At 34.9% G+C, this 13,793-nt stretch overlaps 1 protein-coding gene across 4 annotated transcripts in view; it reads left to right on the top strand.

The window, feature by feature from the left end:
• The window catches only part of TXNL1 (thioredoxin like 1), a 33,558-nt gene that overhangs the window by 1,267 nt on the left and 18,498 nt on the right, over positions 1–13,793 (top strand). For all 4 annotated transcript variants that reach the window (XM_019463953.2, XM_019463954.2, XM_019463956.2 and 1 more), the window contains exons 2-3: positions 9,975–10,071; positions 12,159–12,332. In XM_019463953.2, the coding sequence (XP_019319498.1) occupies positions 9,975–10,071; positions 12,159–12,332 (271 nt within the window). The remainder of the gene's footprint in view (positions 1–9,974; positions 10,072–12,158; positions 12,333–13,793) is intronic.

The raw sequence follows: 13,793 nt of genomic DNA, 5'->3' as shown, positions 1-13,793 counted from the left end.
GTTTATGTAACCCATTGAATTGTCCAGGTAACTATATAAACATAAGGCAGTATTTTGAGCGTAAAAAGTGATTCGTGGTTATTGAACATGATTCAGTAAATGTTGAATATATAAGTGGTGGCATTAGGATTAGATAGTTTTAGGGCTTGGGTGGATGCAGATAGAGATGAAAACAATTAAAGACTTATTCCTGGATCAATCTGTCTCATACAGAATTGAAAAGGCACAGTATATTGGATTTTATAGGGTGGCCGAGAGTACCAATTTGACATGTAGACTTTCACGTTTATTAAATTGGAGAAGATAAAGATTTTGTTATAAAGACATGTGTAAAAGGAATGTCAAAATTCTATAAATATATCTTCTCAGCTTTAGCAATTTTGCAATGTCTGTATTCTTTTTTTTTTTTTAATGTTTATTTTTGAGAGAGAGCGCGCATGAGTGGGGGAGGCACAGAGAGAGAGAGGGAGATACAGAGTCCGAAGCAGGCTCCAGGCTCTGAGCTGTCAGCACAGAGCCCGACACGGGGCTCGAACTCACTAACCGAAACATGAGATCATGACCTGAGCCGAAGTCGGGTGCTCAACTGACTGAGCCACCCAGGCGCCCCTGCAATGTCTATATTCTTAATATGGGGAATACATACTACATACTAAGTACATTTGCTAAGTGCCTAGGCCAGAGTTGGAAAAGGGAAGAGATGATTTTAACAATGAATCTCATTTTTAGTTCACTTTCCTAATTCTAGTCTGTAGGAATGTATAGACTTTTGTCCCTCAATGAAATAGTCTCTTTTCCCCTTACCATAGCAGAAGAGATGACAGACAGTGATAAATAACTTATTAGTTGAAGTGAGAAAAGTGGGGAAACATTGCTATTAAGGAAACACTTGTGTTAGTAATGAGGTTTCATATAACCATAAACAACTGCAGACATCGATTGGCAAAGCTCTGTGTTCATTTTTAAAAAGGTATTTTGATGCAATGAGAATTTAATTTTTTATGGTAAAAACTGAGAACAAAAGTTTGAATTTAGAAAGCTTTTAAGTTCTAAAGTATATTTAGGTAATTTATAAATCTGTTAAGATTGTATTTGCCTTAAAGTTCTGTAATATTTTGGCTGTTAATGTGTTCCTCCACAAACTGTATGTGATTGTGACCTCAGACTTTCATAACTCAGCATCGGTATTAGACCCTCAAAATAACTGTATCCAGTAGATCGTGTAGGAAACCTCTTAGATCAAAGTTAATGTCCCATGTTAGGCCAAGAACATAGTTTTCTCTATCACCTATTTCTTTATTTCTTTTCCAACCCTACTTTTAAGCCTTATTCCGTTTTCTTCACTTCCATGTTATATCTAACAATAATTTTACTAAAATGTTACATAGATTGTCACTGTTTTGCTTAAAAATCTTCAGTGGCTCTCCAGTATTTCAGTGTTTTTAATTGCAATAAAATATATGTAACATAAAATTGACCATTTTAGCCATTTTTAAATGTACAGTTCAGTGGCATTAAGTACATTCACAATGTTGTACCACCATCACCACTATTTCCTAGAATCTTTTCATTATCTCAGATAGAAACATTAACCAATAACTTTACCCATGAAGCAGTAACTCCCAATACCCCCAGTCCCCCACCCTGGTAACATCTGTCTGTTTCTATGAATTTGCCTGTTTTTGCTGTCTCACGTAAGTGGAGTCATATAACATTTATCCTTTGGTTTCCGGCTTATTTCCCTTAGCATAATGTTTTTAGGGTTCATCCATGTTGTAGCATGTATCAGAATTTCCTTTTTAAAGTTAAAAATTTCATCGTATGCATATACTATATATTGTTTATTCATCTGTTGATGGACACTTGGATTGTTTCCACTTTTTGGTTATTGTGAGTAATACCGCTTATCGACATTGGTGTGCAAGGATATCTTTGAGTCCCTGCTTTCAAGTCTTTTGGGTATATACCTGAGAGTGGAATTCAGTTGCACCAAATAGCCATCCTAAATGGGTGTGAAGTGGTCTGGTGGTTTTGGTTTGTAATTCCTTAATGGCTAATGATGTTGAGCATTTTTTCATGTGCTTATTGGTCATTTATTTTCTTTAGAGAAATGCTGATTCCAGCCCTTTACTGATTTTGAATTAGACTGTTTGGGTTTTTGTTCTTGAATTATAGTTCTTTCTTTCTTTCTTTTTTTTTTTTTGGTAAGATTTTATTTTTAAGTAATTTTTACACCCATCGTAGGACTTGAACTCACAACACTGACCTCAAAAGTTGCACACTCTACCAACTGAGCCAGCCAGATGCCCCTATAGGAGTTCTTTATATACTTGGGGTATCAATTCCTTATCTGATAAATGGTTTATAAATATTTTCTCCCATTGGTTGCCTTTCACTTTCTTGATAGTGTCCTTTGATGCACAAAAGATTTTACGTCTTAATGGAGTCCAGTTTATATATATTTTCTATTGTTGCTTGTGCTTTTGATGTCATATCCCACAGATCATTGTCAAATCCAGTGTCATGAAGATTTGCCCCTATGTTTTCATCCAGGAATTTTGTAATTTTAGTTTTTAAATTCTTTTACCCATTTTGAGTTAATTTTTGTATATGGTGTAAAACTCCACTTTCATTCTTTTATATGTCGCTATCCAGTTTTCCCAGCACCATTTGTTGAAAAAACTGTTTTTTCCCCAGTGAATAGTCTTGGCACCCTTCTCCAGTGTTGTTGTTGTTGTTGTTGTTGTTTTTAAATAATTAAAATAGCCAACATTTACATATTATTTCTTTTGTAAGAGACTTATTTAAGAATTTATATTGACTTATTCGGTCCTCAAAATAATCTTTGAAATTATCCCCATTTTACACATGAGGATGTTGAGTCACAGGTTGAATAATTTAAGGTCCCATTGCTGAATGCACTGTAGGAAGTATAAAGTGTTGTCCTTGTTTTTCCCAGCCTAAATAGAAAGGAAATGCAGGTTCATCCCTGTATTGCACACAACCTGACCTTTTTTTTTTTTTTTTTAATATTGCCTTGAATTATTTAACCACAGCACTGCTTGCAAACTAATCTTATGACCTAGGACATTTCAATTCATTCTGTGATATTCTTTCCCCACCTGTAACATGGGGATGTTAACACGTAACCTAACAGCATTGTTTAGAGTATAAAATTATATATATGAATTATATACTGTGGTGATGTGTTTTTGTAACTGTTATTTCCGTACTGTTACTCTTTAAATATACATTTAATGGTTATAAACAGTGCCAGTTTTGTTGTTATCACTAGTGGGTAAGCCCCAACGCTAAAAGAATATGCATTTTCTTTCCCATAAAACTCAGCGTGAATGATTTTTATTTTAAACTGAAGTATACTTGGCATACAATATTATATTAGTTTCAGGTGTACAGCATAATGATTTGATGGTTATACGCTTTACAAAATGCTCACCATGGTGAATATAGTCACCATCTTCCACCATACAAAGTTACCACAGTGTTATCCGTATGCCGTACTTTATATCGCCATGACTTTTTTATAACTGGAAGTTTGTACTTCTTGATCTGTTTACGTATCCCCTCCCTACCACCACCGTTTGTTTTCAGTATTTATGAGTCTTTCTGGTTTTTTTGTTCGTGTGTTTGTTTCTTTCCAACTTTTTATTTAAACTCAAGTTAACATACAGTGTAGTGCTGGTTTCAGGAGAATTTAGTGATTCATCAGTTACGTATAACAGCCAGTACTCATCACAGCAAGTGCCCTCCTTAATGTCCATCACCCAATTAGCCCATCTCCCCACATACCTCCACTCCAGCCTTCCTGTTTATTCTCTATAGTGAAGAGGCTGTTATGGTTTGCCTCACTCTCTGTTTTTATCTTATTCTACTTTTCCTTCCCTTCCACTATGTTCATCTGTTTTGTTTCTTCCGCATATTTGTCTTTCACTGACTGACTTAACTTTGCTTAACGTAGTACACTCTAGTTCCATCCAGGTCGTTACAAATGACAAACTTTTACTATTTTTGATGGCTGTGTAATGTTCCATTTTGTGTGTGTTTATGTGTGTACAACACACCTTTTTTATCCATCAGTTGATGGACATTTGGGCTCTTTCCACAATTTGGCTACTGGTGATAGTGCTGCTGTAAACATTGGGGTGCATGTGCCCCTTTAAATCAGTATTTTTGTAATCCTTTGGATGAATACCAAGTAGTGCAACTGCTGTGTTGTGTGTGTGTTTTTTAGATTCCACATGTAAGTGAAGTTATATGGAGTACGAATGATTTTTATCTTGAATTCATGAATGTATCACTTTTACAGATGTGTTTACTGTCTGTTCAGTTTTGTTAAAGCAAGTCCTACTTTGTTGTTGGTTAGGTGTTACTATTACCATCCAAGAATAGTGTTAGTGTAGGTTAGAATGTTGAATTCTAATGGTTATGGTAGCTTGTCCAACTAATACATTATAGATATAGATAACATTAATTATATGGTTCAAAATTGCTATAGACTGAATTACAAAGATAGCAGGCCCGGCAGTCCATAGGGACCAGGCAAATAACAAGAGATAACTAGGACATGGTGAGGTCTCAAAGAACATACAAAGAATTTTTCTTAAAAGCAAACTTTTTTTTTTTTTAATTTTTTTTAACGTTTTATTTATTTTTGAGACAGGGAGAGACAGAGCATGAACGGGGGAGGGTCAGAGAGAGGGAGACACAGAATCTGAGACAGGCTCCAGGCTCTGAGCTGTCAGCACAAAGCCCGATGCGGGGCTCGAACTCACGGACCGCGAGATCATGACCTGAGCTGAAGTCGGCCGCTTAACTGACTGAGCCACCCAGGCGCCCCAAAAGCAAACTTTTTAATTCAAGTATAACATGCATGCAAAATGTACACAAATCATTTGTGTATACTTTGATAAATTTTCAGAGTGGTTACACTTGTAACTAACATGTAGATCAAGAATGCCAGCGCTGTGGACCACCCCTGCCCCATGCCTGCTTTCTTCTTGTTCTTGAATTCCTTTTTTTTTCCTCTTGAGAGAGAGAGGGAGAGAGAGGGAGACCGAGGATCCAATGCAGGCTTTGCGCTGAGTGGAGAACCCGATGCTTGGCTTGAACTCACAAGCTGTGAGATCATGACCTGAGTCAAAGTCAGCCGCTTAGCCAACCAAGCCACCCAGGCTCCCCTCCTTGTTCTTGAGTTCTAACACTGTAAGTTAGTTTTGCCTGGATTTGGACTTTATAAAATGGTATGTGTCTGGATTTTTTTTAAAAAGAACATATTCATTTTAATCTTGGCAGTTAATTGAGAAATAACAGAAAGCAGTGTTTAAGCCTCTGTTTTGGGGTATTTGGAACAGCAGTTAAGAGTTGGGATTTGTAACCAAATTCTAGCACTGTACTGCATTGTTCTTGACTTTGAAATGAGAAATGTAGGGTTTAAATGAGTTTAAGGGTTTTGTAAATTGTATAACATATAGTAAATGCTCAATGAATGCTAGCCATTTTGTGTTATTAATAGGACCAGTTATGATTATGTCTGCCCTAATTAAAATATAATTAATCTAGACATTACCTACTTTAAGGTTGTGCCCTACAGAAAAAAATAGACTTTTAAAATATCTCTACAGAAAGCACATTCATTTCCTTACCATTATGTCAGCAATGTGTTTACACATGTTACTGCTCAAGGTAGAGCACTGACTAGCAAACAGGGAAGGACAGCAAGTTCATGAAGTTGAATTTGTTTATATAATGACTGTAAACAAAAATCATACTTAGAACCTAGCTTGGTGCTTTCAAAGAAAGCTGATCTTGGATTGGTTACGAGTTAACCGTTCTGTTGTGGCCCTGTCATTTACTAGAGTGTCTGATCTTGGGCAAGTGATTTAACTTTTCTGGTCTTCATTTCTCACTTACCAAATAATTGTGTTAAGTTAGGTCAGTTTTAAAGTTTGAGTTTTCTGGGTTTGGTTCTTTATGTATTGCAAAAAGCTGGAGAGTTGTCTGCTTTGTTTTTTCTCAAAAAGCATAAGTCAGAATCCTTACATATCCATTTTACATGTTTAACAGATAAGCTTCCTGTCAAAGAGAAGTAGCAAAAGAACGCTTTTTTTTTTTTTTTTTTTTTTTTAATGTGTGGACTAGATGATCTCTGGTCTCTTTTACAAGTTCAGAGGCTCTGTATTTATATACTATTTAAGGGCTGTGAAACAAGGCTGCACAGGAGGAAAAAAGGAAGATCCTGAAATTCAGGCATACGTGGGGCATAATATTTTGGATATGACAAAGGTCCTGGAAAATCTAGTCCCTTCCCATTTTATACGGGGAAATCAGGTGACTTGTTCTGAGCTCAGCTAATAATAGGAATTTATACTCTTAAGTGCTGATATTAAGCAGGCAAACATCTTACTTAAAATAACTGATCAATTCATTTGGATGATTTTATTGTGAAAGTATGCCACTGTATTTATTTGTGCTTCTGTGTTCTGTGACTTATTTTCATCTTTGACTAAAGTTACAACCTGTGATGGCTAACTAAAATTAAACAGGGGATCTAGATAAGGTTAAATTTTGAAAGGGAACACTTAATCTTAGTACAGTCATTTTAGCCAGAAGTGTTTTTTGTTTTTGTTTTTGTTTCTGTTTTTTTAACACCGACCGGTTAACCCCTACATGACTGGTGAATAGCGTGATGATGTCAGTACAATGAGCAAGTCCTGTTGGTTCGCATTCTGTTTTTCCTAGGTAGTGAAGAGCAGAAATAGAACTAGAATCTTTAACAGGAAAGAGAAAAGCCCTCAGCCATGCAGGCAAGCTCCCTTGCGAGTTTATTTTAATGACGTTAAAGTTAATAAAACACTCGCACTTGCACCCAGCACTTGTTCCCCGAGGGTTCATTCTCAGGGCTACGCTTCCTCTGTGCAGCCTCACTGCTTCAGAGCTTCACTTCCACCTGGATCGTCATGGCACTTACAGTCCATCCGTTTTATTCATTTTAAATATTCCCTGAGGTATCCTCTAGGTCTGAGCCACCTGCCTGGCTGTCCAAGTATTTCCTCAGAACGTTACCGTTTTTTTTTTCTTGGGGATATGTTTACAAAGTTGCATGGGTTTACATGGCTTGCCTCGATCTTATTTTTCCCATAAGTTGTCTTATTTTGAATGCATGCTTGTAAAGAAGGGAGATTTCTTTTAAGAATGAATATATTGTGGTATAGCATAAATCACTGTGCTTCATTTGGGAAACCTGTTTAAATGCAATTAATGTTAAATTCTGTAGTGTCAAGTTATTTAATATTTTAAGATCAAAGTACCTGTTCATCCTAAAAAAACAAAAATGCAGAAGTATGAATAATTTAAAAAAGTTTCCTATAAATTTTCTCTCTTCCTTTTCCAGTCCCACTTTGCATAAGTAATTAACTGGTTATTGTGTGATGCACCTAATGTGTGTATACACTTTTTTTTTCACGTGGTAATAGAGAATTTTATCGTGAGACTTAGTTTTATTTTAAACAATATAAATTTACAAGTTATCCTTATCGTCTGGTATGAATGTGTCATAACGTTTGAAACTATTTTTGTTGATTGCCACTTAGATTATTTCTAATTTTTTACTATTAATAACATTGCATTGAACTTTGTATACATATTGTGAAACTGAGTTAAGTCTTAAGGTAGGATTGATGTATAGAAGTAAGATTGGTGAATCTTGGGTTGTGTTCATTTAAAATTGACAGAGTGATTAATGGCTCTTCAAAAAGGATTTAACAATTTGTACTCCCATCCATAATGTTTAAGACTTATTGATAACTAGAAGTATTTTGCTAAACCAAACATAGGCTTAGTGACTATAAATGTTTGTTTCTTTATAATTTGGTCTCCGGGCCTATTTGAGGATTGTTAGATACAAAAACCTACTTTCAGAAGCACCAAGTTTAATATTTAAGGACTTAATTCGTTATTAGCTTTTTGGTGTGAGGTTTATAGATGGCACAGGATGAAAATACTGATTAAAATGTTAACAATGGAGAGACAATCACAGCTTGGGCATGAACATTTGTGCTTCAGAATTTGCTTTTCCTTGTGTTCTTATCTGCTATTGCTATGATTTTTCTCTGAACTTCTATTGAGATGTAAGAGTGTGTAATTATAAATATATAGCCTGTTGAATTTTCACAAACTGAACACACACGCTCATGTAATCAGGTTCCAGACAAATAGAATAATATAACTAGCCTTTTGAAATCTCTTGCATATCCCCATCCTGTCATTAACTCTCAAGGTAACCTATGTCCTGACTTGTAGTACCATTGACTTGTTTTGCCTGTATTTGAACCATACATAAATGGAATCATATAATGTATTACTTTTCTCAGTTTTATTTGTGAGGTTAACCCATGTTTTGCATGAAGTTTTACGCCAGTCATTTTCGTTGTTGTATAGTATTCCACTGTATGAGCAACTGCAGTTAATATACTCATTCTGTGTTGATAGGACTTTGAATAGTCTCCACTTTTGGTTATTAGAAGTGTTACTACTATCAGTATTTTTTCAAATGCCCTAAAGCAAACATATGTAGACACTTCTGTTGGTTATATAACTCGGAAATGCTGACAGGTAGGCACAAATCTTGGTTTAGTAGATACTGCCAGTTTCTTTTCTTTTCCCCTGAAGAGGTGATACCATTTTGCATGGTCACTAACAGTTCAGTTGATCCACATTCTTGACTATAGTTTATTCTTTTTTGTTTTAGCTATTTTGATGGAAGTAGTTTTAATTTTCCTTTCCCTGGTTTCCCTGGTGACTAATGAAGTGAGGTATCTTTTCATGTTTACTGACTGTTATGAAGATAACCTCATTTGTCAAGTACCAGTTTAAGAGTTTACCCGTTTTTCTTTTGAGTGTCAGTCTTGTTCTTATTGATTTGTAGGAATTCTTTACATATTAGCAGTCTAAGTCCTTTGATACGTTTCACAGATATTTTTTACCACTCTGTGGGGACTTGGTATCTTAATGAAGAAAAGGTCTTAATATTTTCTAATTTATCAAGTATATTACAATATATCAATTATTTCCTTTTTTCTTCAGTGCTTTTTGTGTTTTAAGAAATCTTTGCTTGTTCCTAAGATTTGAAAGTATCCTTTGTATTTTTTCCTAAAACCCTTACTGTTTTACCTCTCACACTTAGACCTGTAATCCATCTGGAATTGGGTTTTTGTATGGTGTGAGGTATAGGGGTAACGATTCATTTATTTTCTCATGTGACTATCTAGTTGACGCAGCACTGCTTATTGCAAAGACCATCCTTTCCCCACTGCACTGCTCTGTCACATGTTTGATAAATCAGGTTGCTGCAGATAGGATGGGTTTGTTTCTGGACCTGTTCTTTTACACTGGTCAGTTTTTGGTTTTTTTGTTTTTTTTTTTATCATTGTACCAGCACTGAACACTCTTAATTTATAAAGCTGTGTGATCATTCTTAATATTCAGTAATGTAATTTTCTCAGCTTTGAACCTCAAGATGGCTTGGGCTATCTTTGGTATTTCCCTATAAGTTTTAGAATTTAAACTTGTTAACTTCTGCAAGAAAACCTACTGGGATTTTACATTGACTTCAAAAAATCAAATGTAGGAGAATTGACATTTTGATGCTGTTGAGTTTTCCAGTTTATAAGCATAGCGTATTCCTCCTTTTATTTAGATCTTTAATTTCAGTGAGAACAAAGCTGAAAGACTTAACATTATTATATTTAAAACTTAATATAAATCTGTAGTCATTAGGACAATGTGATATTGATGCAAGTGTATCTAAATTAATCTAGTGGAAAAGATTAGAACAACTAAAGCCAGGATCATCAGAGTTTGTTTGATTTCATATTTTAATTAACAAGTTCTTTAGAGTATAAATTAATACAGTCTTTTGTGTGTTTTTACCAAGCATGTGTTTTACTTTCTCACAGGTGTGGACCATGTTTAAGGATTGCCCCAGCATTCAGTTCTATGAGTAATAAGTATCCACAGGCAGTTTTCTTGGAAGTAGATGTACATCAGTGTCAGGTAAGGGAAAGGAATCCTTTTTTTTTTTTTTTTTTTTTTTTAATGTTTGTTTGTTTATTTATTTTGAGAGAGAAAGAGCCCAAGCAGGGGAGGGGCAGAGAGAGAGAGAGAGAGAGAGAGAGAATGAATCCCAAGCAGGCTCCTCTGTCAGCACAGAGCCTAATGGGGAGCTTAAACTTAAGAACTGTGGGATCATGACCTGAGCTGAAATCAAGAGTTGGATGCTTAAATGACTGAGCCACCCAGGCACCCCGGAAAGGAGTCCTTTTTAACAGAAAAAATTACATTGGTTTGAAATTCAACATTGATGTCATCCTTCATTCGTTTATCTCTTTATGCACATAGTACTTACTCCTTTGAAGATAGGGAAATGTTATGTTGACATGAATTATTGCAAATGTTATTGTGGCTACATTAGTTAAAAATGGTAGTCCCATATTAATTGCTTCTGGGTTTGTTTATATTAATATCTTTCTGATGTAAAACTAATAAGTTGTTCAACTTAATAGGTCACCTGGCAGTTTTTTGTTTTACATTTTTTGTTTATCTTTCGCAAATCGACATTATCTTCTACTGAGGCATTGGTTGATTAGCAAGCCTTGGCAGAGAATTCTTGCTTATAGTTTGATTTGAATTGATCATTGTGTAATCTTAGCCTCAAAGCTGCATACTCAGCAGAAACTTTAGAGTGTTGATTACTGTTGATGGAGACACAGTGTTGTAGGGATTCCGATTACTTAGTTGGAATGGCCATGTGACAGTTCGACTTTTGCGTATGTGAGAATATGGAGGAGGAGTTAAGGAAAAATGTTTTGAAGGTTGTTTCCAACACTAAAAATGTAGTTCTAACTAAAGAATAACTGTGTAGCTAGCTGCTCTTTTTGGTGAGGTTGTGTCTTTGATACATTTCTGAGTGAAAAAGTTTTTTAATGTTACCTAGTTTGTGGTTAGTATTTGAGGTTTGGTATAAACCCTGTGTTACTGCTTTGTACTTCTGTTGCCTACTAGCGGACTGTAGCACTGGGCCGTAGTAGTCTCTGTCTCTAATCTAGAAGTGTTCTCCTCTGGAGCTGTTTGTGCAGTATGATAGCCACCAGCTGCATGTGGTTATTGCACACTTGAAACGTGGCAAGTCCCAGTTGAGAAGTGCTATAGATGTACACATAGGATTTTGAAGGCTTAGTATGAAAAAAATGTAAAATACATCATTAACTTTTTATAGTGACCATGTTGAAAATGCAGAAAAATTATTTCAGTTTTTCTGTTGTGGATATTGGAACCTTAAAATTACATATATAGCCTATATTTGTGTCTTATTTTGGACAACACTGTTTTAAAAGGTCAGTCATGTTTTTGTTTTTAATTTTTGAGGTTTAGAGAAGACCTCTCTACGTAAACTTTTTTTCTTTAAGCAACATAGTGGTACCTCTTCATAGTATTTGAATCTGCAAGATGACATGTTTGCTTTACTATTTCCTTTGTACTTCTTATGAAAAGTTTAGACCATGGGTCCATCATTAATTAGCTGATACCCATTTGCTTGCTACTTAGTTTATAATATTGTGGAGATGGAGCAGAATTTTAAAAGGTAGATGTTGCAGTGAGGGAGGCCAGAAGTCATTTCTATGAGTAGAGTTGGGTGAGGCTGGTACTTCATATTCATGGAGAGATGGGCTGCTGTTTTTCAGATCTGTACTTTTTCCTAGTAGCCCTGCTTTGTGTTGACTGATCAATACCCTCTTTGGTTTCGCCACTTAAGAAATAGCATGTGCTTATGAGAGAGCTAGCTGGTGTTGTAAAGCATAATTTCTGTATTGGAAGCTATTCTGCTGGTTGGGTGAAGTCTTTAATACTAAAACTGATTTAAAATGGAGGTTCTTCATTGGGAATGTAAGGGTCATGTAGTTGTGCCCTCAGTAGTAACAGGCCTGCTTTTTCTTAAATAACAGTTGGGCATGTGTTATTTTATGTGATTTTTGCTTATGCTTGTGATATTTAACTTCTATAGAGATGTAGAATGAATATTCTAAGTGGTTTAAAAATGATTACTTTTAATTCATTAACGTCATCTAACTTGCCAATTCTAGGGAACAGCTGCCACCAACAATATATCAGCAACACCTACATTTCTGTTTTTTCGAAACAAAGTGAGAATTGATCAATATCAAGGAGCAGATGCTGTTGGATTAGAAGAAAAAATCAAGCAGCACTTAGAAAATGACCCTGGAAGCAATGAGGACACAGATATTCCAAAAGGCTATGTAGGTAGACTTAAAAGTGAAATCATGATGTATCTTTTGTCACTGTTTGGTTAAAGTGAAGTTAACTGTTATCTTTTGCTGGTTAAGAATACTTTCAGATAAGAACTTTAAAAGTAACTTCATTAGCTGACTGTTGGGTTTTTGTCTCTGTTGTATATATTATCACCTTAAGCCCTCATCAAAAACAATTTTTCCTAAATTTGCTCTGCTAATCTTTTTTGCCACTTGTTTTTTTTTAATCTGTTTTCTGAATTGTCTTAATAGCCAGTTTTAAACATTCACTCATTTTTAATGTATATTTATATACATACATTTAATTTCGATTTTATTATTGTATATAATGTATATGTTTTATTTATGTGTACTTTTAAAATTACATATTTATGTATTTCCCCCTCCCCAAAATGTGAAGAAATGTGCATTGGAAAAATTTTCCATTTTTCAACAGTTGTGTAAAATGACATGTAAATTTTAATGTGTGACCATTTTATGCTGAACTCCCTTTCCTAAAATTCCCTATAGTTTTCTCTGTCTTTTTACATGTATCCCCTCTTTTCTGGCACCTCTTTTTTCTGTTACAAAAATCTAGTTATTTTAGGATCATGTGTGATTTTACCATTAGGTATGTTTTTCTGAGTTTTAAGAATTATTACTCAAATAATAACTTGAAGACTTAGGAACACAAAGGTCTGAAAATTATAAAAGTTTGAAAATTATACATAATAACATTTTATAATTCAGTATCTATCATTTGAGAGCTATTCAGGAAGGAACCAAAATTCAGAAATTCACTTTGTAGTAGCTGACTTGTTAATGCAACTTGGTTAATCCTGCATACCAAAGTATATATTTGTATGTATCTTTCCTAATTTTTCTTTTTTAAAGTTAATGGTATTGGCAGATCAAAAATGAACTTAAAAAAAAAATAATTGTTACCTCAAGTTAAAGCTAATATATGAAAGAATGTGTATCACGGACAACAAGTCCTTTCTGTAAGTCTCTTAAATTTATACTGAATAAGGAGACTCTATAGTTAGATAAATACAAGAGATTTTTTCTTTGAGTGTCGGGGTGGGGGTTGTATCTTCAAAAAGTGTCTTTAACGTGTGGTACTGGCATTAATTACTTGAAGTTAGGGAGGCGCAGTTAGTATCTGTTTAAAACAGAACTGTTATGTAATCATTTGAAATTGTGATACCCAGTTGGAAAGTATGAACATGTTGTGTAAGTCAGGGTTGTGACACCTTTTGGAAAATTTTGGAAATTAATTTGACCCGTAAACTGATTTGTTTACATCTTTGTATTTTTTTCCCCGTTATTTGTGAAGGGTTTTTGCATGAAAAAGTCTTAATGAGAGCGGAACAGTCCTGCTGCTTAGCTAGAGGGCTACTTATTTACACATCAGCTAAGCGTGATATCAGTGTTTTGGCCTCAGGTAGGAATTAAGCAGGAAAAACTTAA

The sequence above is a fragment of the Panthera pardus genome, unplaced genomic scaffold (assembly GCF_024362965.1).
Source record: "Panthera pardus isolate Hobbes unplaced genomic scaffold, ASM2436296v1 HiC_scaffold_15, whole genome shotgun sequence".
NCBI lineage: Eukaryota > Metazoa > Chordata > Mammalia > Carnivora > Felidae > Panthera > Panthera pardus.
The sequence above is the reverse complement of the archived record's forward strand: the minus strand, read 5'-3'. Positions and strand labels throughout refer to the sequence as shown.